Here is a 25,297-nt window from a genome sequence, read left to right as displayed (position 1 = left end):
TTTATTTTGCGAAACGAGCTCTGCATAGACCGTGAAGGGATTTAAATTGTTTGTGTATATTTCTAAACATTTTTTTATTTATTCCTTGCTGCAATGATGGTGGTTTTTCTCTTCATTATTATGAGAAAAACATTAAACACCGCATACTAATGAGGAGGAGGTTTTATCAGATATAAAACCACCATTATCTTGTATTGACCATTTGATAGGTCAACGGGCTTGTGAATCATTAATCAGTATTTGAAGAATGGTTTTGAACATTTTGCGTTGGACTTGTGTAATTCATTCGCCATTTGTAAACATGCTCTAATTTGTTTTAAACGCTCATTGAAATATTTCGCGTAAGGGCAATTTCACGCGAGACATTGACAAAGTGAAAATGTTGAAAAGCAGTTTTTAATGTTGAAACTTACATTAGCAGAAAGCTAATGCACTGGGCCGTTTAAAATTACCAAGATTTTGTGTACCTTAACAACACCCACTCGCTGGGCGGCTGTGGAATTTGGAGCTGTTTGAATGCCATTACAATGGAAATTTTACAAAGAAACTTCAAAATAAGTTTATTATGAGCATCAAAATGATTAAAATAAACATAAGAATATGTATGCATGGTCTTAACCTTAAGTAATGGTATGGCTGTGAATAATCTCCTAAATTCTTGCATCCTTCTGAGAAAAACTGTATTTAATTTGTGTTATGTCCGCACCACAAAAACCTTTTTTTTTTTAATTCTTGAAAACAATTTACATCTTTTTAAAGAAATATTTATGCTGCTCTTTTAGTTTAACATAAACATTACTGTACTTCAGAAAACTTACCCAGGAAAGATTTCTCTGTTCAGAAATTGTTTGAGTAAAGGGTTGCGGACATTACGTTGTGGACATTACATTTTTCTCTAGCTTACTAATAGTGACTTTTATGATACAATATGAAGCCCTGAACAGAATATGTTTTATTCTTAACACCAGTGCTATCAATAACTAATCAAAAAGAAGTTTGTTTGTTTGTTTTTTTTTTTTTTTCATTTCTAAGGATCAAGGAAAACATGCTAACCTTTCATTCAAAGCAGACAACAGGAAAAGTGATAATCTATATGTAGGTAACAAATCTTGTAAATTAAAAACTTCCAGCATAAATAACTTAGAACTTTTGTCACAACAGCACAATCAAGTGAACAATATTTTGTCAAATCGTCAAATGTGTTCAACCAACAAAATCATGTGCATGAAAAACAACTGCATAAATTAATTCAGTCAAAATGCACAGATATAAGACAGTATCTCATTGGTCTGTAGAAGACTTTAGAAAGACAATCCTGCTTGATCACACTGTACAGTGTCACTGCCTTTGAGCTCTAGGCTTCAACATCTCGGCAGGTGGCATTGAATATCTTGTCAACTGCACGGCATAAACAACAACAAAAGGGCCTGTACCTTTAAGGGCAATTGGACCAAAGAAAATGCAAGACATAGTAACTTCTTCAATGTCATCCCTCCCTGACCAAATGTATCGATCAAGTACTCTGTGTAAGAACTTGAACGTGACCAAAATGTTTGCAATGCTGAGTACCCTTCCTATATAGTATTTTCTTAAGTAATCAATAGCATAATACTTCTCAATTGCTACAGCTGGCACAGCTGTGTTATGCAGTGCTCTTCTGTGCAGACTGAACAGCATGCATTGCCTAAACGGAGAGATACAAGCATCTTGGATCATTGGGCCAATTGGAAGCCCTGCTAGACACCTTGCATACAGACAAATGTAGGCAAGGACTTGAGTTCATTGCAAAGACCCTGCTTGACAGGACAATCTGCTTTTCCTTTGGTGTCACAGCTGGGACTTTTTGTTGGAACCACTTTGACAAACTTGACACCATCATCAGGCTCATCACTTTCTTCATCCTCACCATCTTCACTGATTTTGTCACTGAAAGACTCAGAATCAGAATCATCAGATTCATAGAGATAGACATCTGGGGGTCTATTCTTGAACAGTGCCTGGAATGAATATAGGCAACAGTTCACAGATCCATCATCTTGAGGCTCGATGCAGTGGAACCTTGAGATTCCAGGGAGAGGTAATGCTTCACTAAAGCATTTCTCCAGACAAAGTGAATCTGAGATATCATTCATTTCCTTTTGTGTCACAAGTGAAACAGTCACGGATGTTGTAAGACTGTTGGCAACTTGAAAGAAGGACTGGGCATTGACAACCGGTGGTGATTTTCTTGAAAGGACTGCATTCCACACAAGGCGCTTAACTGAGCCACCAATCCCATCAACTACGCCATGGAAATAGAGTCAAGCAAATAAAATGATTGGATTTTTTTCACAACTTCTGGCGACAGGCAGGAGTTCCCAGTACTAGCTTGCTTTTTCTTTTTCTTGGAGAGTTCAATACCTGAAGAAGAGGCCAATTTTACAATAACAGCCTTTCTTTTCCTTGGAATTTTTGGTAAATGTGGCTTAACTTTTCCCACAGCCTTTCCCAGTACCTGTGGTGTGCTATAACTTATAGCTTATCCTTGCTCAACAGGGGCTGAAGCTGATTTTTCCTTTGTTTTCTTGAGGATTCTACATTTCCTTACACAGTCCCTGTTTAACTTCTTCTGTTGTGCAATTTCAGCTGGACTCTGAATCTTTGGCTTACTTCTTTCAGCTCTCTTTTTTTCCCTGTCTTTGCTTTTGTAGAAATTATACCGTTCAAAATCTTCACTTAACTTGCCTCTGAAAATTCCTGACCTTTCTGTGCTTGTCTTGGGCATTGGTATCACATGTTTTCAAGCTAAACCACCATACACTTACTGTTCACAAAAAGAAGGAATTTTAAAGCTGGTCAGTGGTTTTACCCAGCAAAGTGTTTGTGAGCATGCTCTGGAGAAAACCACTGACCAGCTGTAAATCTCAAATCCATGAGCAGAACTAGAATTCAAAAACAATTCAGTGTAGAAGACACTGCTATTAAGCATGAAATAACATTTCAATCAACTTTATTTATTTATTTTTTTTAAAAAACAGCAGCTGGAGAAAATAATATAAAATAACAAAAATAATTTACCTAGGGCTTTATTTTCAAAATAAGGCATTTGCAAACATAAACAAAAGCTCAGCGTCAGTAACAGACTTAGATAACAATGATTTTTAAATATGCTCCCAAAGCATTATGTCCGCAACAGATTCAGTGTAATGCCATTACGCAAATGAATGTTTATAGAATCCACAAAATAAGGTTATGTTTAGCTTTTACAGCAGGTGGAAAATTTCATCATTGACAAATTTTTAAACTACAATCATTTTATTGTCATGTTTTTTTAGTTCACAGGAAATTGAATTTTAAGGAAGTCATCTGAACACATGGTTGTTTTTTGCTGTCATGTCCGCAACACGCTTTCCAAAATTTATCACTTAAAGTCATTTGGAGTAATTTTTTTTTTTGAAGAAATATAAAGGTTCACTCAGTGTTCATGATAAGAGAGGGATCTCGGGTCAAAAACCCGAGAAACCTGGCTTCCTGACCTGACAAAATGAATGGCAAACTTAAGAAGATTTAGAGAAAACCAGAGCTATTGACCCCTCAAAATTCTTCATTGGCTCTCTGATTTTGAAAGTTATCTGGAACAGTGTTCACTAAAGGTACTCAACAGATAAGTTTGGGGACCTCAGTTAGCTGTTCAGAGGTTTGGCAGGCATTTCAAATTCAAATTTTTGTCTATGAATTAAATGTCCGCAACGTGGAATCACCCGTTAACAGTTTGCATTATTATGCCCTTACTGTTATATAACTCCAGAAAGGATGAGTAATTTGTAATGATATTATGTGTTTTTATGTTCATACAATAAGCAGACTTGCTTGTATATAAATGCTATTAACTAGTAGTAACCACTGGTTAGAAAATGCGGGCCAGAATGGACTTGAAGAGCTTTTAAGACATTGGGAATGGACAGAGAAGATAGTAAATTTACACCAGCATGTGTATTTTGAAATTGGATGTTTTTAGATATTTTGCCTGAAGTTGTCATAGCTGCTTTACATGTATTTGAGTTGCTGTTGAATGAGTGATCAATTTTTTTGGTATAACACAATAATATTTATTGAAAAGTACAAATATGAACATAAATTTTACTGTAGTAAAGTTTTCAAGAACTGCAAACATAAGTAACATAAGTGTTACTGTAATAAACGTTATGAAGAATTGAAGATGTTAATGGTTTTCAAAAAGTCCAACACATGCTCAGTGAAAAAAAGTAATAACTAGAACGTCAACGTGTTTTAAAGTATATAACAAGAAGTTTTCCTAAAGGTTTCTAGAACTCGAAATGCCAGTGGGTTCTAAAACCGCCAACAATTACATAAGTTTCAATGAAATAAAAGTTTCAAGAAATGTCAACGGGTTCTAATGGATTATTAACATATGTATTACTGTGATAAGTTTCGAGAACTGCAAATAATGTCAATATGTTCTTAAAAGTCCAACACTACCATTAGTTTTGTTGTAATAAGTTTTAAGAAATGTGAATGGGTTCATTCTAAAACATTCAATATAAAGTTTGATGTGGAAGTTGGCTGATGATGAGGTGCCTGCAGGAGATTGCTCTTTGCATGGATCAAAGTTAACATCACTTGAATTAGCTTTGATGAGTGAGGTGTACTGGTTTATGAAGATTTGGCCATCATCTTCCCTGGCATTCAATATTTTCGAAGGTGACTTTGTTTGGCTTGCTGGTGGGACTTCTGGTCAAAGCCAATGGCTTTAGCAAACTTATCTGAAGACGTTTGGAAGGTAAATGTGTAGCAATCTCTACCAGTTTTTTTCATTGGTGACACTGAGTGCACAAAACCAGGTGGAGTATCTGCAAAAATAAATACACAAAGAAGGATAACTGAAGTAAATGAAATTGGAAGATTTTTGGAAAATTAGTTGAGATATTCCTGTGAAGTGGGAAAATAACAATAATATTAGAGTACAAACCTTTTCACTTTGATGCCATGGATCTGTGAATGTGACAGCACTGGAAAAAACAAAAAAGAAAAAGATGGCAAAATTTTATATAGCAGTTCTAATTATTGCTTGGTTTTAGCAATTGATAAAGTATCTTTTTCAGAAAGTTATCTTTGCATAATTATGGTTATAATAAACTTATTAAATTTTTACAATCTATTTACATGTACATGCAAAAAGTTGTTTGTTTAGTGTATGATGAGAAAAATGAGTGAAATTTAAGTCAGTTACATCTGATAATCTGTCCAATATACTTAGTTTCTGTCCAATATACTTAGTTTTAGGCTTACTTTGAACAAGGCAGTGTGAATTACAATGTTAATCTAGTTTATTAATAGTATACATGTACATTAAGTAGTATGAATTGAATGATGAACTTGATTTGTAGTTGAATTTAGTGCATGAAATTTAAGGTGGTATTGTTTGCCAACATAGAAAGGTGCTCTTCTTCTTGTAGCCTGAACTAAAAATTTGATGCATTCTTAATGGTCTTTAAGCATTCAAATGACATTGGCTCAAAGACACAAGAATCTAGTGTTTTTACCCTACTGATTGCAACGTATGTCATGCCTGCTGTTTGTTCTGGTGGACCAATATTGATCCAAGCTTTTTCTAGAGTAATTCCCTGGCTTTTTTGCTGTCTTTCATGAAAAGTATTTTGGAATGAGATGTAACTGTGATAGGGGACACTGGTACACATTCTGGTAAAAATTCAATTAATGATGGCCCCATATAATGGTCAAATTAAACCATAACTGCTATTGGTAAATCTTGGGGTGAGTGATTTTCTGCAAATATTATGTCTACAACTTTTCCAAATCGGCGAGCGAGGGGTTGCCAAAGTGGCAACAAAGGATAGCACAGTAAAATTAGGCCTTCCTTGCGTGGCTGAAGGTGAAGATATCGCCTGTTGCTTCGGAAAGGCGCCTCCAGAAGCTAGAAAGGTCGCCATTTGCTGCGCAAGCTGGGCGATTGGGCGGGAACGCCCCCAAGAACTCCTTGTGGCTCCACGCTATCAAAATTTCCATGCAGATTGCTCGCGCTGGAGCCAGGACCTTTTTCTGATGCGAATGAGGCTTTCACAGCATCGACGATTGCAGCGATTAGAGCAGGATTTTGGACACCAGCAGCAACAACTGGAGCAGAAGCGGTCGAAGATGTTGTGGCGCCGTGTTTGCCACAGAAGCGAGCAGTGAAGGACCAGATGACTCGGCCTGCAAAAGGGTATCCGATGACGAGTTCTCCCCCATCCAAATGAGCAGCCAAACTATTGTTGGTTCGACGAGCAGTCATTGTACGAGCAGAAAAAACAGCAAAGGAAGCAAAACCAAAGCACAAGCTGGCACGCAAACAACAAGCAATTGAAACAACACTTTGCAAAGCAACTGCGTATATAAGTCACGAGGTGCCCCTGCTAGAGACATCGGACCACCCCTTATATAGTTGGGGAAACAGCTGACCAGCATTGCTTCGAGGTTAACTTAGCCTAAATTACATTTAGCCACATATAAATGATGGCCCCGTATAAGTCAAATTAAACCATAACTGCTATTGGTAAATCTGTTGGTGAGTGATTTTCTGCAAATATTATGTCTACAACTTTTCCAATATTCCCATTACGTAGACCAACCTCTGGCCATAAATTCAGACATTTCATCAGAAGGTAACGATTTAGCAGTGAAGGATGAATGGCGAGCTTGAATGCAAGCTACTGGTTGAGAAAGCTTCAGGAGTTCTTGGGGATTGTATGCAGCGACATCATCATTGAGATAAATGGGACATCTTCAGCAGAAGACTTGGAAAACTTTGCCATGTTTTCCATACAGAGAGTGTTCTATACTTCAGCTTGGTGATCGTTACTCAAAACATATCACATGTGAAAGTGGTTTACCAAAAGATTTAACTGCCCATAACAATAATCAGCATTCAATATAATATAACTAACCTTAAAAAATAACCTGCAGCAAATCCAATTATGCTCAAAGTCCTTGAAGCTCGCCTCAACGACGTCAACACGTTCAAAGTCCTTGAAGCTCGTCTCAACAACATCAGCAAAACGTCCTTCGATCCATGTGACAGAAGATTGGAACCCATCAACCTGGAGGTTGGGATTCCATGTGACAAATGGTCCTAATGGACACATTTTTCGCATTCTGGTCGTTCTTAGTTGTAGAACAAAATTTTAATTCCTGGTTTTAGCGTCTCTGTTATAAACGTGGCGCGCAAGCGTAATACGCAACCTGCTGGTCACTGTCAAGATTAGGGTTGCGGGCCTCTCTTGGGCCCGCAAAAAAGAATTGTGGAGCTCCGCTTTTAGATATGGCTAAATATATACATAAATATTATTTTCAATTTTTGTCTCAACGCCCAGCCAGGATGCTTAACAAAAACAAAAGAATGTGTTATAACGCTTCCCAGCTCTTGTTTCGACTCACGCCATTTTCACTCGCAAATAAGCATCATTGCCTTACTTGGCGCACTGTAATAATTTGGATCATAACTTTTGCTATCAAAGGAGTATTTTCCCGTTTTAAGCATCTTTGTAGCCCAAATAGAACTGGAGATATATTTTTAAACTTGTCTTAACTAACTACGGGACTACAGGAATTTTTAGAATGTTTAATGTGGCGTGTGGCATTTCACGTTTTGCTCCCGTGTAATTTATGAAGGTCAGTTTTGTTGATTATGGCTTTTATTACATCTGGTGGTTCCTAAAGTAGCCATTTTTGACACCTGTATTATGCAGAGTGAGGGCTCTTCAGTTTCAGTTGAAGAACCATGTTGAGTTTATCAGTAGCCTGACACTCTCCCCTCTCATTCAGCCACAACTGGAGCACCTTTCGTAGATGGCTTATGTAGCACTGTAACTTTTCAGGTGATACAGTATCCAAGGCTGCTGCCTAAGAAAAATTTTAGGGAGCCCTTCGGGCTCCTAAAGTTTAAAGTTAGGAGCCCGAGCCACATTGTTAGGAGCCCAGTTTGAAATCCATGTATTGTTTTTCCAAGATCATTACATAGGTTATAGAGGTTCTTGCACACTTTAATAAGAATTCGCCGGGCCTAATAAATAACACGTAAACAAGAATTAACCGAATTATTTACTTTCATTTATTAATTTATTCAATTAACTTCCACATCTGTTGTGTTCAATGTGACCTAGAAGAGCCTTCAAAGAATTTTCTAAAATGTAACAATTAAACTGCTTCTTACCTTTCTTATACACATTCATGAGCCGGAAAAATATTTGAGGGGCTTAATTTGCGTGTAAAAGGAATTTTCACAATTTTCACAATAAAAGAATAACATAACAGTAGGTAATTTCAACTCAGAATTATTTACTTGACTTTCACATTTGTTCAGTAACAGTTGTGTTCCACATGACAACTTAACTAGTCTTCCAAAAACTTTCTAAAGTAGACCAATCCTCTCCTTGCCTTTTTTATACATGAACAGGAAAAACAGAACAGAACATCAAGTGCCTTATGTAAACCTTAGCCTGGATGGATCTCATTAAATGAAGTGCTAAACATTTGAGGAATCATTTAAATTGAATAACATTTTCCTATCTGATTCTGTGCTATAAAAGAATTTTATGTCAATGTAACTACATTGTAAATTCAAAAGATCATTTTTTTAAGTCTTATAAGTTCTCCAAAACAGCTCGGAGTTGTCCAAAACAGCTCCATTTTAGAAGAGCTTAATTAGCCCCTCAAATAGTACTGTATTTTACTCAAGGAAAAACTCCCAATTTTGGGTCCAAAACAGATCCTTTGAATTCACAGTGTAGTTTACAATTAAATCACAGCATTGAGCAATGTTCATCAGTCTTTTGGTTTTTCCCCTTAAGAGAACTCCAGGTTCTAGCCTCTGGATGTTTGTCCACCCAGTTCTCTCGTCGGGCTCTGACACTGTTTTCTCGCCAATGCTTGACTGCATTGGCAAGGTGCCCAGATTGAGCGAAGGCCTTGACTCTCTCTGATTTGTTCAGGCTGTGGTACTTAACTGAGATACGCAAGTTGTTGTCCAGTGTCCTAGTTGCAAGACTTGAACGCTGAATAGTTTTAGTGCGGTTCATGGAGCTGAAACCTCGCTCACAAGCTGCGGTGGACAAAGGCCAGGTGAACACAATCTCGGCAATCAAAAGGAAGTTAGGAAATTCTTCTTGTTTAGAAAACAACACAGAGTAAATGTCAGGTGTTGTCTTGTGCTTCATTAGACGCACAAGGCTCTTAACTCCCTGCCACTCACTACTGACAGACTCAGCTTTAAAACCAGCTTTTTGCAACTGCTCTTGGTACCTGTTAGCGATTACACAGAGCTGATCACAACCATAAGACGCTAACTCTTCAGGATCTGTAGGCCACGTGTCTGGATCTAAAACTGAAGAAGCCTTTACAACTGGGTCGTTAAAGAGGTAATGGAATCGCTCCCCCATGCTCTGTCCAATTTCATCCAAAACAGACTTTCTGATCTTCTCAAATTGTTCAATATCATTGTCTTCCCTTTTGATCTTAATTTCTCTGAACACACTGCCATCCCCTGCTTCTTTCAAAAACGCCTCAAGTCTTGGACCATTTAACGACTTCATATTAAGACACTGTAATTCAAATTTTCGAACTGCTGCCGCTGCGGTTGTAACTGTAAGAAACTCAGCTTGAAAAACCTTACTTAAATGAGCTGCTTCCTCCGCAATGTCCCACAGAAAACTGGTAAAGAGCAACCCTCTGAATGAGGTTAAGAACTTGACCGAAAATGATGCTCGCCCCTGTCTACCACTTGATCCTACACGCATCTCTCTTGTGTTCTGGCAATGCATCATGAGAGTTTTATATCCCCGAAACAGTACCTGGAGTGCGGTTTGAAGATGTGGCAACCATCTAGCTCCAAACACATTAGTAGGCTTAGAGATCTGGTTATCTAGTGCTTCAGCTAACTCTCTTAATTCCCTGAGGGCCTTGGCGCTGTAGTGATATTCCTGGTATAAACTGCGAAGGACATCACGTACTTTCACAAAATCTGGGTATTTTTCTAGGCACTTGACAACTGCCAATTCAAGCTTGTGTGCTCCGCACCAGAATCCCATAAATTCTCTATTTTCTTGCCTCAATAAACCAACCACTCCGTTCTTCTCACCTGTCATTGCCGCACAGCCATCAGTTCCCAGGCCTGTAATTTTCTCCTTCCAGGTGACTGAATTCATGTTGGTTACTCTTTGGAAACAGGAATCAACCGCATCTAAATAACCTCTTCCAGTTCCAGCCTTAGGTTCTTCGATTCCAAGATATGCAGTGACCGGTCTTCCAACTGACTTTTCCAAGTAGCGCACATACATAATGGCTTCCTCAATGACACCATGATCTGTACTTCCATCAATCATTAGGGAGAAAAAGTTACATTCCTTCAATTTGTCTGCGAGATCCTCCTTCATAACAGAGCTTATGTGCTCAATGAACTCAGTACATGCAGATCGTGTTAAGTAAGTTTCACCCAGCTCCACCCCATTTAACTTTTGAAGCGCACAGAGACTTTCATAGTCATCTAATGGCCGTTCTAATGCTGAAATGTAGAAGGCTGTTTTAAATTTCTTCTCCATTTTTTCGTCTTCTTTTTCGTATAACTGCTTACAGCACTTGTACATTTCAGTTTTTTTCGGATCATTTATGGCTTTGTCCGCAGCAATACATTTTTTATGGTTCTGGCTTGTTTCATGTTTTTTTAATGTTTCGTTTTTGAAGTTGCTTGACCCACTTCTCTTAGCTATTTCACTGTCCTTTGATGCTAAAGAAGGGTGCTTTGAGCAAACACCACAGTACATTGATTTCACTGCTGTTCCAACAGGTTGTGAATTTGGGTAGGGTGTGTTAGTAATGAATGGCTGCATTGTGCCTTTTCTTACAAGGTTTATACGCAACCAAGAATGGGCTTGAAGCCACTTCCACTGAAATGACCTTGTCCGTTTTTGTTCATATTCCTTACGTTTGTCCATAGCATTAGCGTGATTTTCCCTTGTCCTATCCGATTCATCCTTTCCATCTTCTTCTATCTTCCTATTCACCTCAATCTTCCTTTTATCATCCATCGTCGTTGCACTCTTTACCTTTCTTTCACCCTCCATGTTCTTTTCTGCAGCCATTTTTCTTGCATCCATCTTCCCCTGATCATCCTTCATTTTCCTCTCATCCTCCATTTTTCTCTCATCTTCCATATCTGTTTCGTCCTGCATCTTAAATTCATCTGTCATCTTCGTTTCATCCTGCATCTTCAATTCCTTTTCCATCTTCATGTCATCCTGAATCTTTAATTCTTCCTCCACCAGCATTTTTTCCTTCATCTTTATTTTGTCCTCTGTCTTCTTTTCTGTCTTCCCATCATCCCCCATTTTCATTCTTTTATTGTTTATGCCTGCTTCATTTCTCTTTTTCTTTTTACATTCTGTTGGAAACCAAAAGTCTTCCAAACTAAACGACCTTTTCGGGGGGGATGCTTTTTTAGTGGACTGGTCAGCAACTTTGCGGTAGTCTTTAGCAGTTTTGACTGCATGATCGGCATATTCCTTTTTAAAAAGGGGGACAAAGTGGTTAGGAACATAAATAGCATTTGGGCGGCTGTCTAATCCACCATCCCTTGACCACAGAATATGAAAGCAATCATTATTGGAAAACACGTCTGGCCTGTTAATACGTGGTTTCACTAAGCCATGTAAGAGGGGGCGAATAGCTTCTGCACAACTTGGATAGATTGTAAAGACAGGCCTGGAAATCACTGTGGAAAGTGCCATGATGTGCATCAGCGACGACCATTCACCTAGCTGACATCCCCCAATTGCCTCACTCTGGATAGCAGACTCACGGTTGCCACTGTGCTCCCACTCTGCTATTCCATTTTCTTTCAGTGCGAGCGTGAAAACGGTGACTTCTCCAAAGGGACACCCACATTGAAGAGCTTCCCGGAATCGCGGATGGTTTCCATAGTAGGCAGTATTTTCAAACAGCTCAATGGCTGTCAGAATACGAAGACAAGTAGAGTATTCTGTTGTACCCACAAGGGCCAGAGAAATGGCGTGGTACAGGCAATTTCCATCCCCAGCGACTTCATGAGCAATAAGGCCAGTTGGTGCATCACACGGAATAAGGGACTGTGCCAGTTGGTCTTGTTTTAGCTTATCAGATCTCGGGAAGGACTGGTTAAGGTTTAATTTTCGCGAATATTTGTCCCTTAACTTGCAACACAAATCTTGGTTATTGCTAATCAGGGCTTCTTTCAAAGTTTTTAAGTCAGCAACCTGAAATATAAAGAAAACCGGCCCACTCTGTGAACTGTTCAAAACTTGTTATATTTTATTGAGGACCTTGGCCTCAATGAGGCTAGACCAGTTATACACAGTGTAGCGTTACTATAAAGATATCAAGTGGCATTTCATTTTAAAATATCTTATATCTGTCACTAAAGGAATAAAGATTCCCGCGGCCAAACCCCGAAAGATTTTGTATTTGTAAGCGAATAAAAATATAGCCCAATTACAAGTCAGTATCAGAAGAAAACAATTGATAACCGAAGTACCGTATTTATTCACTTATAAGACGCACCTTTGTTTACGAAAATTTGTGCTTGCTCGATAAAAATTTTCTCAAAACTCGGGGTGCGTCTTATAACCGAGTATTTTCCCGCAACAAAATTTAACTTTGCCAAATTTCCTTATAATTAATGTTCAACTAAGATGAGAATGAATAAACAAGACATTCATCGTTGCATGGTCATCTTGAAGGTAAATTCCTGGTTTGGTTATGGAAAAGAGAGATTCTCCATCTGAGCCGTCAGAACTGGTTACCTAGCACGTGATCAAAATCTGCCCCGATCAAATTTCCTTCCACGACAAAAATAGCCGTGTCACGAAAATGATATTTGTTACATTTCAAGCGCTACTGTCTTAAACTTTCTGCACTTTTCTGTGAGCATGTTCCAGAACCAAACTCAACATCAGTGTATCGAAGCTGTAGAAACTGTACGCGAAAAGAAGCCGTTTTTATTATAAGTGAAATATCAAGCTTACAGTATCTTTGATCTCAAAACAAACGCGGTTCAAATTTCATTAGTCAAAGAAAATTTGCATGAATTTGCGAGGCAATCACAGACAGCTACCTAGCTGATCTGCTATTTCGTTTAGAAGGTCAAGAATGTCAAGTTGTCACTACGGATTAAATAAAACCGCATTGAATATAGGTCAAATGAAGGCACAGCATCTTCGGTTGTGTTTTAAAAGCGGGAAATATATTTTATTGTTTTGAAAGAGACAGTTTCCAAATCGTTATCTATATTAATATAAATGTTCACATACGAAGTCGTAAGAAATAAACATTGCTTACCTGTTGCGAGAATTCCATTGTAGTCACTGGGCTTAAGACAAATTGCTGAAACCTTTGTCGATTTTAGCGAGAAAAGAAGAACCTTTGCCGATTTTAGCGGGAAAAGCAGAACCTTTGCCGATTTTAGCGGGAAAGGGCGCTAAGCACGTGCAGCAAGGCAGAAATACAACCAACACAAAGTTGATCATTACTTTAATTTCTTTATTCAAGGTAAAGACATCACATTACAAATATGAAATATCATACTGCGTTCTCTGGCGTGTTGTTTTTTAAAGTCTCTTGAAAATGCTGATACGTTGCAAACTGGTACATGAAATCGAACATCAAGCACGTCCAGTCGATAGCACGCAAGATAGCTTCCCATTCTCGCCACAAAAAAGTTATCAAATCGACGAAAACCCAAGCAAACGATGAACTGCACGAATGTCAACATAGGCAACAAACAGCCCATAATTTTGCTATTCCATATTTGGAAGTCAAATCTCAGACCCAGTCTTCAACTGCCATCCGGACTCGGAAACGATGGCTTCGTTCGTTTCGACAAAGCTTCACAGTTGAACACGTTAGGTTTACATAATTTACGGTTTACTTGTGGAAATTTTATACTGCCTAATCGCATCATCGCTAACCATATCAACAGTTCCACTGTTTAAAGTCCTACTCCAGCTAAAGGAATATAATGTACAAGGAGGTTAAGTGTAATGCCGTGTGTTAAGTCAGGCGCCCGCGCGGGCTCCTTGTACCGAAATTTGGTCGCCCATGCTCTTACCTTGGGCGCCTCTGGCGACCGGGCGCCCGTTAGGCAGCAGCCTTGGTATCCCAGAAATGCTGAATGCCGGCGACAAGCTCCTCTATGTTCATGGGCTTCATATAGACTCTAAGGTAGTGCTTTAGCCACAGGTTTTCGATTGGATTCATATCGGGCTCTCTGCTGGGGTGGGCCAGTAGTTGATCCTGTTGTCCTGGATAAACTGCATAGCCAGTATATGTAAAACAAGGAGAAAGCGTTCATTAGAGAACAAACTCTTACAATTTTTTTCACAATGGTGCGCTTAAAAAAGGTAACTTACTTTTATGTTTGGGATCATTATCCTGTTAAAAACAATAATCATCTGTAAAAGTGTCTGAAGTAAATGGGAGGAATACTTTGTTTAGAATCTCGTCGACATAAAACTCCTTCTTCATTATACCACTAATGATCAAATCAGAGTGGCACCTCTCCTTGAAATGCCAGCCCAAGAGTTGACTGTGAGGGGGTGTTTCCTCTCGCTTGCCTGGTCTTCCCGCCTTTCTGAAACAGATCTTCCCATGCCGTTTGAGCCAGATGGTACTATGAAGATGACGTCTTCAAAATCTTCTCCTTTTTTCTAGGCATTTCTGAGCAAAAGCCAGGCAGTCGGTTTGATTTGTTTCTCAAACCATCTGACAATAACGGGCCACATTTCTTCAACCAAGTTTCCGTCTTGTTCTTTTGTTGGTGGATGTTGACAAGTGAACTCCCATCTCGCTGTATAGCAGCTTCTTAAGACCTTAAAAAAACATTTACTAAATTAATATAAGATCAACTAATCATACACTTGGTTGGTTAGAGTTAGACATTAGTAACAAAAGCAATGGTGTAAATTCAGTAAACAACTTGAACCCTCATCAATAGCAGTAAGTTCATCATTTTCTTCAATTTTTGTGTCAATGAAATTTAATTGTTCCATTGACAGGATGGGTTTGTGGCCGTTGGATGCCTTATCAGCAAGGTATCTACTTTCTTTATATTTTTAATATCCTGGCTACGGTTTGCTGTCTGATTTTGATGCCTTCCTTTTGGAGTTGGCGTACAATTGCATTGATACTTTTTGATTTTGATGAAAGCGACACAATTTGCAGCTTCACAGAAACCGGTGTTCGTTCCATTATTGGAACTTCAACAATGATTATGACCAAAGTGTCTGATACCAACAGATAGACATCCATTCACATGCAAATCAGCTTAAGGACAAAACACTTCTCATTGCACTGATTGGCACTTGTTTTAACAATAGAAATGAAGAACTGTTGCAATTTGTTCCTTTTTCTAAATTTCGATCTTACCATGGGTTAACAACTGCGTTGCTAAGTGGAGGTTGGGTGCCTGTGATACCCAGGAGCTTCCACTATTAGCAGCCAGCTCCTAGATGGAGACCGCTCCCATGGCTGGGAAATCCTGGCAACCCAGCCATGAGCCCCCACGCGGCAGGGAAGAAAGTAGGCACCCGTCACACTGAGAACATCAGTGGAAAAGGGGAGGGAAGAAACCGCTTATAAACTTAGTCACAATGTTCGTGATACGCCCACACTGAATAAAGCATGCTAAAAAGCTGACGAACACACCAATATGGCTTAACGCTAAATGCACTAGACCACGCTAAGATGCATACTGGTCCCAGAGCATGACAGGTCTTGGTACACGCGCATCTCGCAAATGCCCCTGGCCAACAGGATGGAACAGGTGCTCCTTGTTGTTAACTCTGTTAAATTGCATTTAACTGCATTATAAAAGCACGACTGCAAAGCTTGAGTGATACTGACTTCTAATTACAACTTATCGACATGTCTCACCGTGCAACACTGAAAGTTCCCAAGTACTGCCTCTTCACTTTGAGTCAGATCGCACAATTATTAAAATTGTTCCGCTTAAAAAAGTTGTTAATAGAAGTAATTAGTGGAAATAATGTCAGCAAAGGAATCAAAGTGGTTCCGAGTTACGGCAGTCTGTCCCTGGAAGTGGAGAAACCCAGCTCAACAATAAATGGCTATTCCAGTGCAGGCATTGTGGATGTAGAAAAGGACGTTGGACAGGTTGTAAGGGGGGCTGAGGCAATCAGAGCAAACTCCAGCAAAAGCACATGGCAATGCCCCTTCAGACCTCCCTGGACCCCCCTCCTGATCCTGGAGAAAAGGCAGCATTGGCTTAATTTTTATTTTGTCTAATTTTCTGTACTCATAAAAAGTAGTAAAATTCAAAGTAATGTATGGTGTTTTTTTTTTCCAAATTGAGGCGTTACTATCTCTGAACAAGATGCCTAAAGGTGTTTAAGTGGATGTGTTATCTGATTACTGGCTAGACTTTGGCCACAATCAATTCACACAAATTGTGCAGTTACAATTAACTATGGTAACCATGGTTAGTCAATTTGAAAGAGCCAAACAAAATATGGGTAAAATATTGAGGTTAATAAAATAAATTTGAACATTACAGAATACAATAACAGTTTTCATTCTTTAATGTTATTTTGAACGTTGCACTTATTGATACCACACAAGGGGAAAGTGAGGTATTTGTATAATTTGTAATGCCCTATTAACAAAAGTAATGATTGAAAAAGAACACATCAACAGTAACAAATTGAGTAATGCATAGAAGTGATTATAAACAAGCTTCAACAGAAACTAAATGGACAGGGCAATGACTGGAAAAGTGGTTGAGATTTTAACAGGAACAAGAAAATGCTTTAATCCCCAGGCCTTAATCCTTATGTTTTTGCCTTTGATTAAAAGAGAGAAACCATTTGTACATTGATTTTTTTAAATACTAACCATGAGTCAGATATGTATCTGTGTGATGCTGGGTCATGATTACGCTATCACATTGCAATTTCCAGTATGATCAAGAGTAACTTTATGCTTCACGTGTACGTTGTCCTTGTACGTTTGTCAATGTTCCGCTGTTTATATTTATAAATGAAATACAATGAAAGCATTTGTAATTCACCTTTCATTTGTATGGGAATAAGTTCTAAATTGTTGTAGATTGAATGGCCAGAACTACAGAGTAAAATGGTCTAAAACGCATTGTGTGCTTACGTAACACAATCACACAGGACAGTTTATACCTTGATCTGTCATTTGTATGTTGCAGCTGACGATATAGATCGCTTTCCTCGCCACTCAACATACCATCATTGCCATAACCTTTTTGTTCTAACGACTCCAGAACCATCTCTGCGCTAAGGTGAACCCTTCATGAATGCTTCACAGCCGACACCATTTTGATTTGAAAGAACAGTGACTCGCAGAATACATCAAGGGGGAGCGAGATTATGCTGGCCAAGCATCCTTTACGTGAGAGCCACATTTAGGTGTTCTATGCTTTCGAATCTGCCAAATCTTGTGGTGATCGCTGACATTGTATTAAAACGCAACCTTTTGCAAATGTTTTCCGTCATCACCGTTCAAGTCCGGATATTTACAAGTCTGGACAAAAATGATTTAAAGTAGTTATTAAGAATTTCCGAGATACTTCTCTCTATGAATGCGAAAGCCTCATTTTTAGTCATTTGTCTTGGATCTGCCATCCTGTATGTGACATGTCATTTGGTCATATGTGAAGTCTTTTTAGACAATCGCAACTCAAAATAAATAAATAAATAAATAAAACAAAAAAAGAATGTGACCGATAACTTAACTCAGTGCCTCACAGCCCGAGTTATAAGAGGAACACTAAAACTTAGCTCGCAAAGCCTTTTTGTTGGAAGAACGAATAAGAAATGCGATGGTTTTTGCAGTTTTTAACACAATAAAATGGACAATAAATCATGTCCAAATCTTTTTCTTTAACAAAGGCTTGTTGTGGAAGTGACATCAATTCACATATAGTCAAGTGTGTTATTGCAACTGTTCCATACACTTCTCCCAAATGAACCTTATCGAACTGTTAAGATGAATTTGGATCTTGTGTCTTGTTTTGCAACTCAAGCAAAGCTGCTGTGATCGTTAGTCATTTGTTGAGAGACCAGCAGCTGTGGTCAGTTTCTCCATTGCCTCAGTTAATGCTGTGAGCCAGATTCTCTCCTTCCATCAGTACACAGAATCATGCAGACATTCCCTTTAGCGCTAGCTTTACCTTCTGGGTGGTTCTACAAGATTGACATTTGAAAAAATTTAAACCAACTGAAAATGGCATCTTCTTGTTACAGGACTTTATCTGGCATTTCAAGAACATGTTGACTTTGTCAACAAATAGAAATTCCTCAGCAATGATTTCTTGTTAATAGTTGGGCAAGAATTTTGGGCCTTTATGTTATCAAGAGTCAGTTCCACGTCAGAAAAAGGTTGTTCCTTTGTTAGCACCAAGGAAAGTGTCTCCAGAATAGTTCTTTATCATCAAATTGGTTCCATTTTAAAACTTTCCAATTAAATCCTCCCAAACATTTATTTATGTTTGTCCTGTGTTGTCTTCAATAACACAATCTTCCTTGACCAATCCTTTCCTTCCATCCCTGTTTATAACTTCTTTAGGTGGCTTGTCACCGATAGAAATTATTCCTGTTACATTAACACTTTGGCCCCTCATCAAAATTTTGATTTAGTTTATCATTACGTACTTCGCACTCTGATACTTATTTGGTTGATTTGTTTCAGCCTCTGGTTCAGTACGCTGAAAAAATGTCACTGTTACTTGCTTGCACAACAACACAGGTTTTGTTTACAAATACCTTGTTGTCTGTCTCTCTTATGTTGAACATGTTCACTGGACTACCAGATGTTTCAAAATTTGCAATTTTTGTGTATTTTGTCTGTCAAATCCAATACAGTGTTGGTACTTGTTTGGCAAGGTCCTTCTAGTCATAACAGAGTTTGTGTGGTTGGAGAAACTTTGGTTAGATATGATGAGTTCACCAATGTACTTCCTTGGGAATTTCTTACTGTAAGATTTCTAAAACCATTTTTGCGCCATAATAGCTCATGTGCCATCTTTAAAGTTTTTAAGCACAACAGGATTTGGCCTATCTGACCCCGTCATCGCCATAGTAGCTGTGATGTTGATTTTCTGATTTGGTGTGAGTTCCTGTATCTGTGATACAGTTACTGTAGTGAGAGCCATGGCATTACTGACACTTGCAGACGTTTGTTGTTCAACATAATTTATTGAATGTAATATCAGAAGTTGGTGCTTGATGAAGGACGGCCTGCTGGTTAAAGATCCAGTCGTTGTTTTCTGTTACCACCAGGTTCTTCAGTTGTACTGGGGCTTTGTTTTCTTCGTAGTTTTTCAGGTTTCGATATGGCGGATATTAAATGCAACCACTCCTCTGACATTAGTTTAAAAGATATGAAGTTTAAATTCATACTAATCATGTTGGTTTTTTTATTTTTTTTCACTGGACTGAGGGGATGAATGAAGTCACGATTGTTAGCTGAAAAAATATAACAAAAACAAGGTGAGCACTGTGGCCTACTCTGTAAAATTGCAAATTTATTGGAAGATGACCCATCAAATGGCGTAGAATTTTTAAGGAACTGGCAAAAGTTTTTTCCGCTGGCAAGGAGCATTTAGGAAAAGAAATCTTAGGCAAAACTAACATCAACCCCTATAATGCACCAAAGTAAATATCATTTCCATGCATTAATTAACCACTCCCAGATTGTCTTCCCAAAAAAAGTAAACAAAAAAAAGTACTTTGATTGTTGGTAGTCCCAGGGTTTTAACCAGTTCTCAGGCCTTAGGAGACAATTTGAGCCTTCAGAACCTCTGGAAGGGGACAAACAGGAACTAGATCCCCAGGAAGCAAGTTGTTGAGCAGCCCACAATTTTCCGTGAGATACTTGTCTGAGGTGCGTCCCCCCCAAGCTTCTGAGACAAAGGAGATGCATCATTGAGGGGTTATGCCGATGAGGACCTTGACTGTGTTGTGGTGTTTGTACAAGCTGAACGTTTGAGCTCTAACCAGGTCGGTTGTCGGTTTTACACAAAAAGCTTCAAAACATTCAATAATGACAGTTGTCTTATTTCCAAAAGAAAAAAAGAGAAGGACACTTTCCCATTATCCTCTTTGAAATAATTTTTGTCAAAAGGCTTGCTAGTCACTGACTCAGCAAACAAGTAATCAAACTCTTCTGTTAAGAATTGGTTCATGCTTAGCGTACGTATATCGAGTTATAGATAGACGCGGGAAGTTTGAGGATCACGAGAGAAGCATAAGAGTTGCTTGAGATGTAGCCGAGAGCAACTGTAGCTTCTTGAGTGCTCTTCGAACTTCCCTAGTGCGTCCATAACTCGATATACGCACAGCTAAAAGCATGAACCAATTCTTTTATAACATGGTGAAAATAAAGTAAATGATTCCTGGAAAACAGGTTTTGTTCCAGATTAATTACAAAATTCTCTGTAAAAAAAAAGGCGAAAATGGTTTCTCATATCGGTTTAATCTTAACGTTTCATTAAGCTTCAAGCTCTTATAAGTATACATTATTTATGGTGTTGTCTCTCTGTAAAAGTTTTTTTAATAACACAGCGTGCGCATGCTTCTCCCATCTGACTTGCACACGTCATCGGATGTACGCACAGCTGTGCGTATGTTGAGAAATGTACCATGATGACGCCAATAGGAATAAGATTAGGATGCACGCGCTCTATGTTATTATTTGAGTTGAGGCATCACTTCTTGGACAGTCCTTGATGGACAGAGATTCAACGGAGCGATATAAATAATCGAAAGCTTCTGTTTGAGTAGAGCATGTGCTATATGTTGCTTGCTCGTTGGGATCTGATTCTTGCTGGTCTGTAGGTTGCAAGTCTAAGTTCTCCGCTTGGACTTGTTCTGAACTGGTACTTGCACTCTCGATCCCAGCAGCAAAATCAGCAAGGGGAATTCCAGGCTCATTTAATTTCTGCTGCTTCAGTAAATGTTCTTGTTCCTGTTGTTCTGCTTAACGTTTTTGCCTTTCCTTTGAACTCTCTGCTCGAGTCTCTCGCGATTGGGCTTGATGTTGTTCACTTTGCGTCGCCGTTTTGTCATGGCCTAAATTGAGAGTAGGAACCCAGTCAACATTGTAATGATCCCACAAAGGAGCTGCAGTTCCAGAATGGAAATGTTGGTCGCAAACTTTATCGCTGTTCAAGATTTTACCCGTAAGATCAGCACAGCTTATTGCAGAGATCCACAATCGCTGTTGCTCGATACTCAATTCCTCAACTTCTGGGCCTTGATTTGTAATAATAGCGGGAACTCAATACAATCGGACTCCCTTACCTCAACCAGTCTTTCTAGAACAGCCAACCATCAGGCACATAGGCATTTTGAGGCAGCGGAATTAGAGAAAATCATGTTTAGGTTCACGAGTTGGTGACTATGTGGTCAACACACTGGCCGCCATGTAGGTTTTGGAACCCCAACATGGCGGATGAAAATGGCAAGTTGTACCAGGAGTCACGTGAGTGCAAGCCAAGAAAAGCAAATGAAAGATAATATAAGATAACATTTTTCAGTAATAATAATCATTGATAATTATCGTACAGTAAACGTATATAGTAAATGTCAATCATTTATGTTTGTTACATCAATCATAATGGAGGGAATCATGAGATAAACTTATGACATCTCAATAAAAGGTGGATTTAAGCATCTCTGTTCATTTGAATAAATTGTTTTCATGTGATGTCACACAGGTAGCGCTTGGCTTTTGCCCTACCACGGCCTTGTTTTGTCAAGAATGGACCTCCAAAGTCAACACCAACTCTTTCAAATGCTCTCAGTGATAACCGCAACCTTGATCTAGGTAGTGGGGCCATCATCTGACTGCCTGTCTTCATGGTGAAGCGACGTCTACATTCTGCACAAGCCTCAGTAATGTTTCGAATCACATGCCTCCCTTTTGTAATCCAAAACCGACTGCATAACTCAGTTAGCACATGTCCCACTCCAGATCCATGGCCAATTCTTTCATGGGCGTCAATAACAATTAATCTTGTCACTAGGTGGCTCTTTAGCAATAGGATAAGATGTCTCGTGTAGTAGGGGAGGTGATCAGCGAAGCGCAAACGACCATCCATTCAAAGTAACCCGTCAGAATCCCTGTTAGGGTTCATTTGTGTTAGTGATGCATCTTTATCTCCATCAGGGAAGGCGTCGATTTGAAGTCTGCAGTTGGCTAGGAATCGTTGCACCCATCTTGTCACGCGAACTAGACGCTTGAGGCTTGAAAAGTGATTAGGGTCAATGCTCTCACTCTTATGGCTCTTGGTAATGTGTGTGCGGGTTGTCACTCGCCTTTCACAGTCATCAGCCTTCTTGGCATTTCCTCTGGGCAGCGGTATTGCCGGCCAGGTTGACTCATCACATTTAAGGAAGGCTGATCCTTCCATCCAGACTTCGCTCTCAGCTAATGCTGCCGCAGAAAGACCCCTTGTTGGTAAGTCTGCTGGATTCATCGTTCCTGGTGTGTGTTGCCACTGTTCAGGACTAGTGGTTCACTGGATTTCGCCAATTCAGTTGGCAACAATATTATTTTCAATCTCATAATATTATTGCTATAATTTATTACTTGGGGAAGTTGATACATTCTCCCAGTTGTAAAAGCATGTCAAGCAACAGTATATATTGGATTATTTTGCTAAGGCTGTGATGCAAAATTAACGATAGTCAATGATGTTATTGAATTTGCTGAGTTGCCTGTGCCATGTGGTCTAATCCTTTTTTCTTCATTTAGTCTATACTGCAAAGTGGTAGACAATTTCAAACTTGTTAACTGGTCATAGGTCATTAGCTCAATAACAGATAATGGCAATGATCTAACCCTGCTAAGGGCTACATTATGACACTCCTGGGGGTTTCTCTGATTTTTCCAATGTCTATCCAAACCTTAGACATTGTTAGTCCTTGACTTTTGTTAATTGTTTTTGCCAATGTTGGTCTCACAGGAAGCTGCTATCATTCATGGAAATCATGTGATGACCGATTTGTAACTGACTAGGCGTATTGGTACATAAGATGGAAGAGTTTGACTGATAGATGGACCTCTGGAATTGACAACAACTGCCATTGGCACTTGTGGTGGTGGTTTATTATTTTGATATCCCACAACAGTAGGATATATAATCTGTATATCCTATAATCTACAACAGTTCAAGTTGCACCATTGCAACAACATACAGCTAGCCGTAAATTCATTGTTAGTATTACTTTAACACCCTTAGCTGATAAAGTAGTGGTCGAAGACCTGAAAGTCATCACGACTGAATTTTTTTTTGCTGCAGCAGATGCATCATTAAATTCTATCAAATTGTCAACATTTGTAGGTTGTCGAGTTAACAACACTTTCCAGTCATCTAATGTTAATTCGAAAGCAACTCTCTAAACTGTGTCTGTTCTGGATTATCACCCTGCACTTTCTGGTTAACTTACTACTTTATTAAACATTTTGTATGATAGTTACCCCTGTTCACCTATACTGTTGGTTAGTATGGCAGCTTCCCACAGGGGGAAGCTGTGCTGGATCCCCACCTAAAAAGACACTTTTGCTGGCAAATGGATTATCTTGGAAACCAGATACTTTTTTACAGCACTTGTGTATCCAGTCAAAGGTTGTTTGGCCAAGCATGGAATACTCATCACTTATAATATAGTCAATGTCATTGAGGGATTCTTGCAATCTTATCAAACTTTGCCCTGTGAGGTCTTTATGACCTCTTGATCCAACTGGTAGCTTTAAAAGGGAATGAAGTGTTACCACATTTATGTGAAAGGAAGCTTTACTGGTTGTTTAAGATACTGAGCATTTCCCATGCAGAAGGCTACGAATAGCATTTATAAGGTAGCTCTTACTAGTATCTGCCACCCCATTAATGATGAGAGCAAGTGGCTCTTTGTTTGGAGGTAAGTCTTGAAAATGGGCCTAAACAATATGGTACGCAAGTCCTATGTGTGTGTGAGTCAACACATTTGGCCAAGACAGATTCCATCTCTGAAACAATTTTGGATTTCTTGTAAAAGTTAGACTGCGAGCAGTAAATCCCTGAGGAACGAGGGCAGAGCCCAAGCAAAGAAAAAATTAGAGACTGCGATGGGATCTTTGAACTGGCGATTTGCTGCTTTTCAGGCCTTTTTAATTGACAGCCCCTCCCACTTTGACAAGTGATACCATTTCGGGGGAATTTCTTGTGTCCATTTCTGTAAATAAACATGCCTGTTTGTCCGCTACTGTTTTGTTTGGTGAGAATTTCTATTTTTACTGTTATTGCAATTGCCAGTATGGTTTCCTAATGTCTGGAAACACCCAAAAAGAAGGTTGCTCAAAATAAGCGAGGAAGGAAGCAAAAGGGTGAAGAAGCGTTCCAGTATTGTAGAATTTGTCACTGACCTTTCGCAGTCACATACTTCCTTAAGACATCTGCTTCCATTTGGAATCCGGAGAGGAGTATTCTACCCGTGTTTGTTTGCCTTGTGGTGAGAAGGTTAGGGCTGTAGCCACAGTATTTTCTATTTTGAGGACCAACTTAAACCAGCTGGCTCCATTTCTCCCCCAACATAAACAAGTCGGTAGAGAAAGAAGCAAAAGAATGACCAACTGAGAGTCAAGCAAATTAAAGACTTGCATGTTTTATTTTAGACCGCAGTGCGCGGCTATGGGGAAGTTAAGAGGGCCGCCTTCAACATTTTTACAACAAGAATAACTGAAGGACGTTTTCTTTCTCAAGAAGGGATCTTAATACAATATGAAATGTTTTTCTTCCTCCTCGAACAGAATAGGTTGGCGAAGTGATACAAGAACAGGGAAAGTGATTCTTAGATACAATGTCCTGTGAGCCAACTCGTGAATGCAGATGACACATCAGTTATTGAAATTAAGATGGCTACGGACACTTCCTTGAAAGCTAAAAAAAATAACATCTTTGCCCGATTACGTAACGAGAAATAACCATTGTACTACAAAAATGATTGTAAACTTATTCCCTACTCATTGGATAGGGTTATTCTGATGCGCCGATTAAAACATTTTCACTTTTTTTTTTAATTTAAAGTTCATGCTGACACTCAGTAATTGAATGTAAGACACTGCACTTTGTGGAAAAAAAAAAAAAAAAAAACATTACTTTGCTCAAGCTGAAGGGAAGGGAAATCTGTTGAACAAAGTGTCGCATTACATTTCATGCCCGGCATAAATGCGTGAAATTTTTCCTTTG

At 39.0% G+C, this 25,297-nt stretch overlaps 1 protein-coding gene, 1 long non-coding RNA gene and 1 pseudogene across 2 annotated transcripts in view; 1 reads left to right on the top strand and 2 right to left on the bottom strand.

The window, feature by feature from the left end:
* LOC146450413 (uncharacterized) overlaps positions 1 to 17,938 on the top strand; it is a 28,430-nt gene extending 10,492 nt beyond the window's left edge. Inside the window, exon 4 of the long non-coding RNA XR_014860316.1 lies at positions 17,255 to 17,938. This is a non-coding gene — a long non-coding RNA (uncharacterized LOC146450413). The remainder of the gene's footprint in view (positions 1 to 17,254) is intronic.
* LOC146450414 (zinc finger protein 862-like) lies at positions 8,799 to 14,165 on the bottom strand. The gene has a single exon (XM_085100517.1). The coding sequence runs from the start codon at positions 11,784 to 11,786 to the stop codon at positions 8,799 to 8,801; it is 2,988 nt and encodes a 995-aa protein (XP_084956643.1). The 5' UTR covers positions 11,787 to 14,165.
* A 1,864-nt stretch (positions 17,939 to 19,802) lies between the features above and the next one.
* LOC146450412 (uncharacterized) lies at positions 19,803 to 21,684 on the bottom strand (annotated as a pseudogene).
* Positions 21,685 to 25,297: the final 3,613 nt, after the last annotated feature.

This window comes from Pavona decussata, unplaced genomic scaffold (genome assembly GCF_977016875.1).
Source record: "Pavona decussata unplaced genomic scaffold, jaPavDecu1.1 SCAFFOLD_468, whole genome shotgun sequence".
NCBI lineage: Eukaryota > Metazoa > Cnidaria > Anthozoa > Scleractinia > Agariciidae > Pavona > Pavona decussata.
Note: the sequence above shows the minus strand (reverse complement) of the source record. Positions and strands in the feature narration are given on the sequence as shown.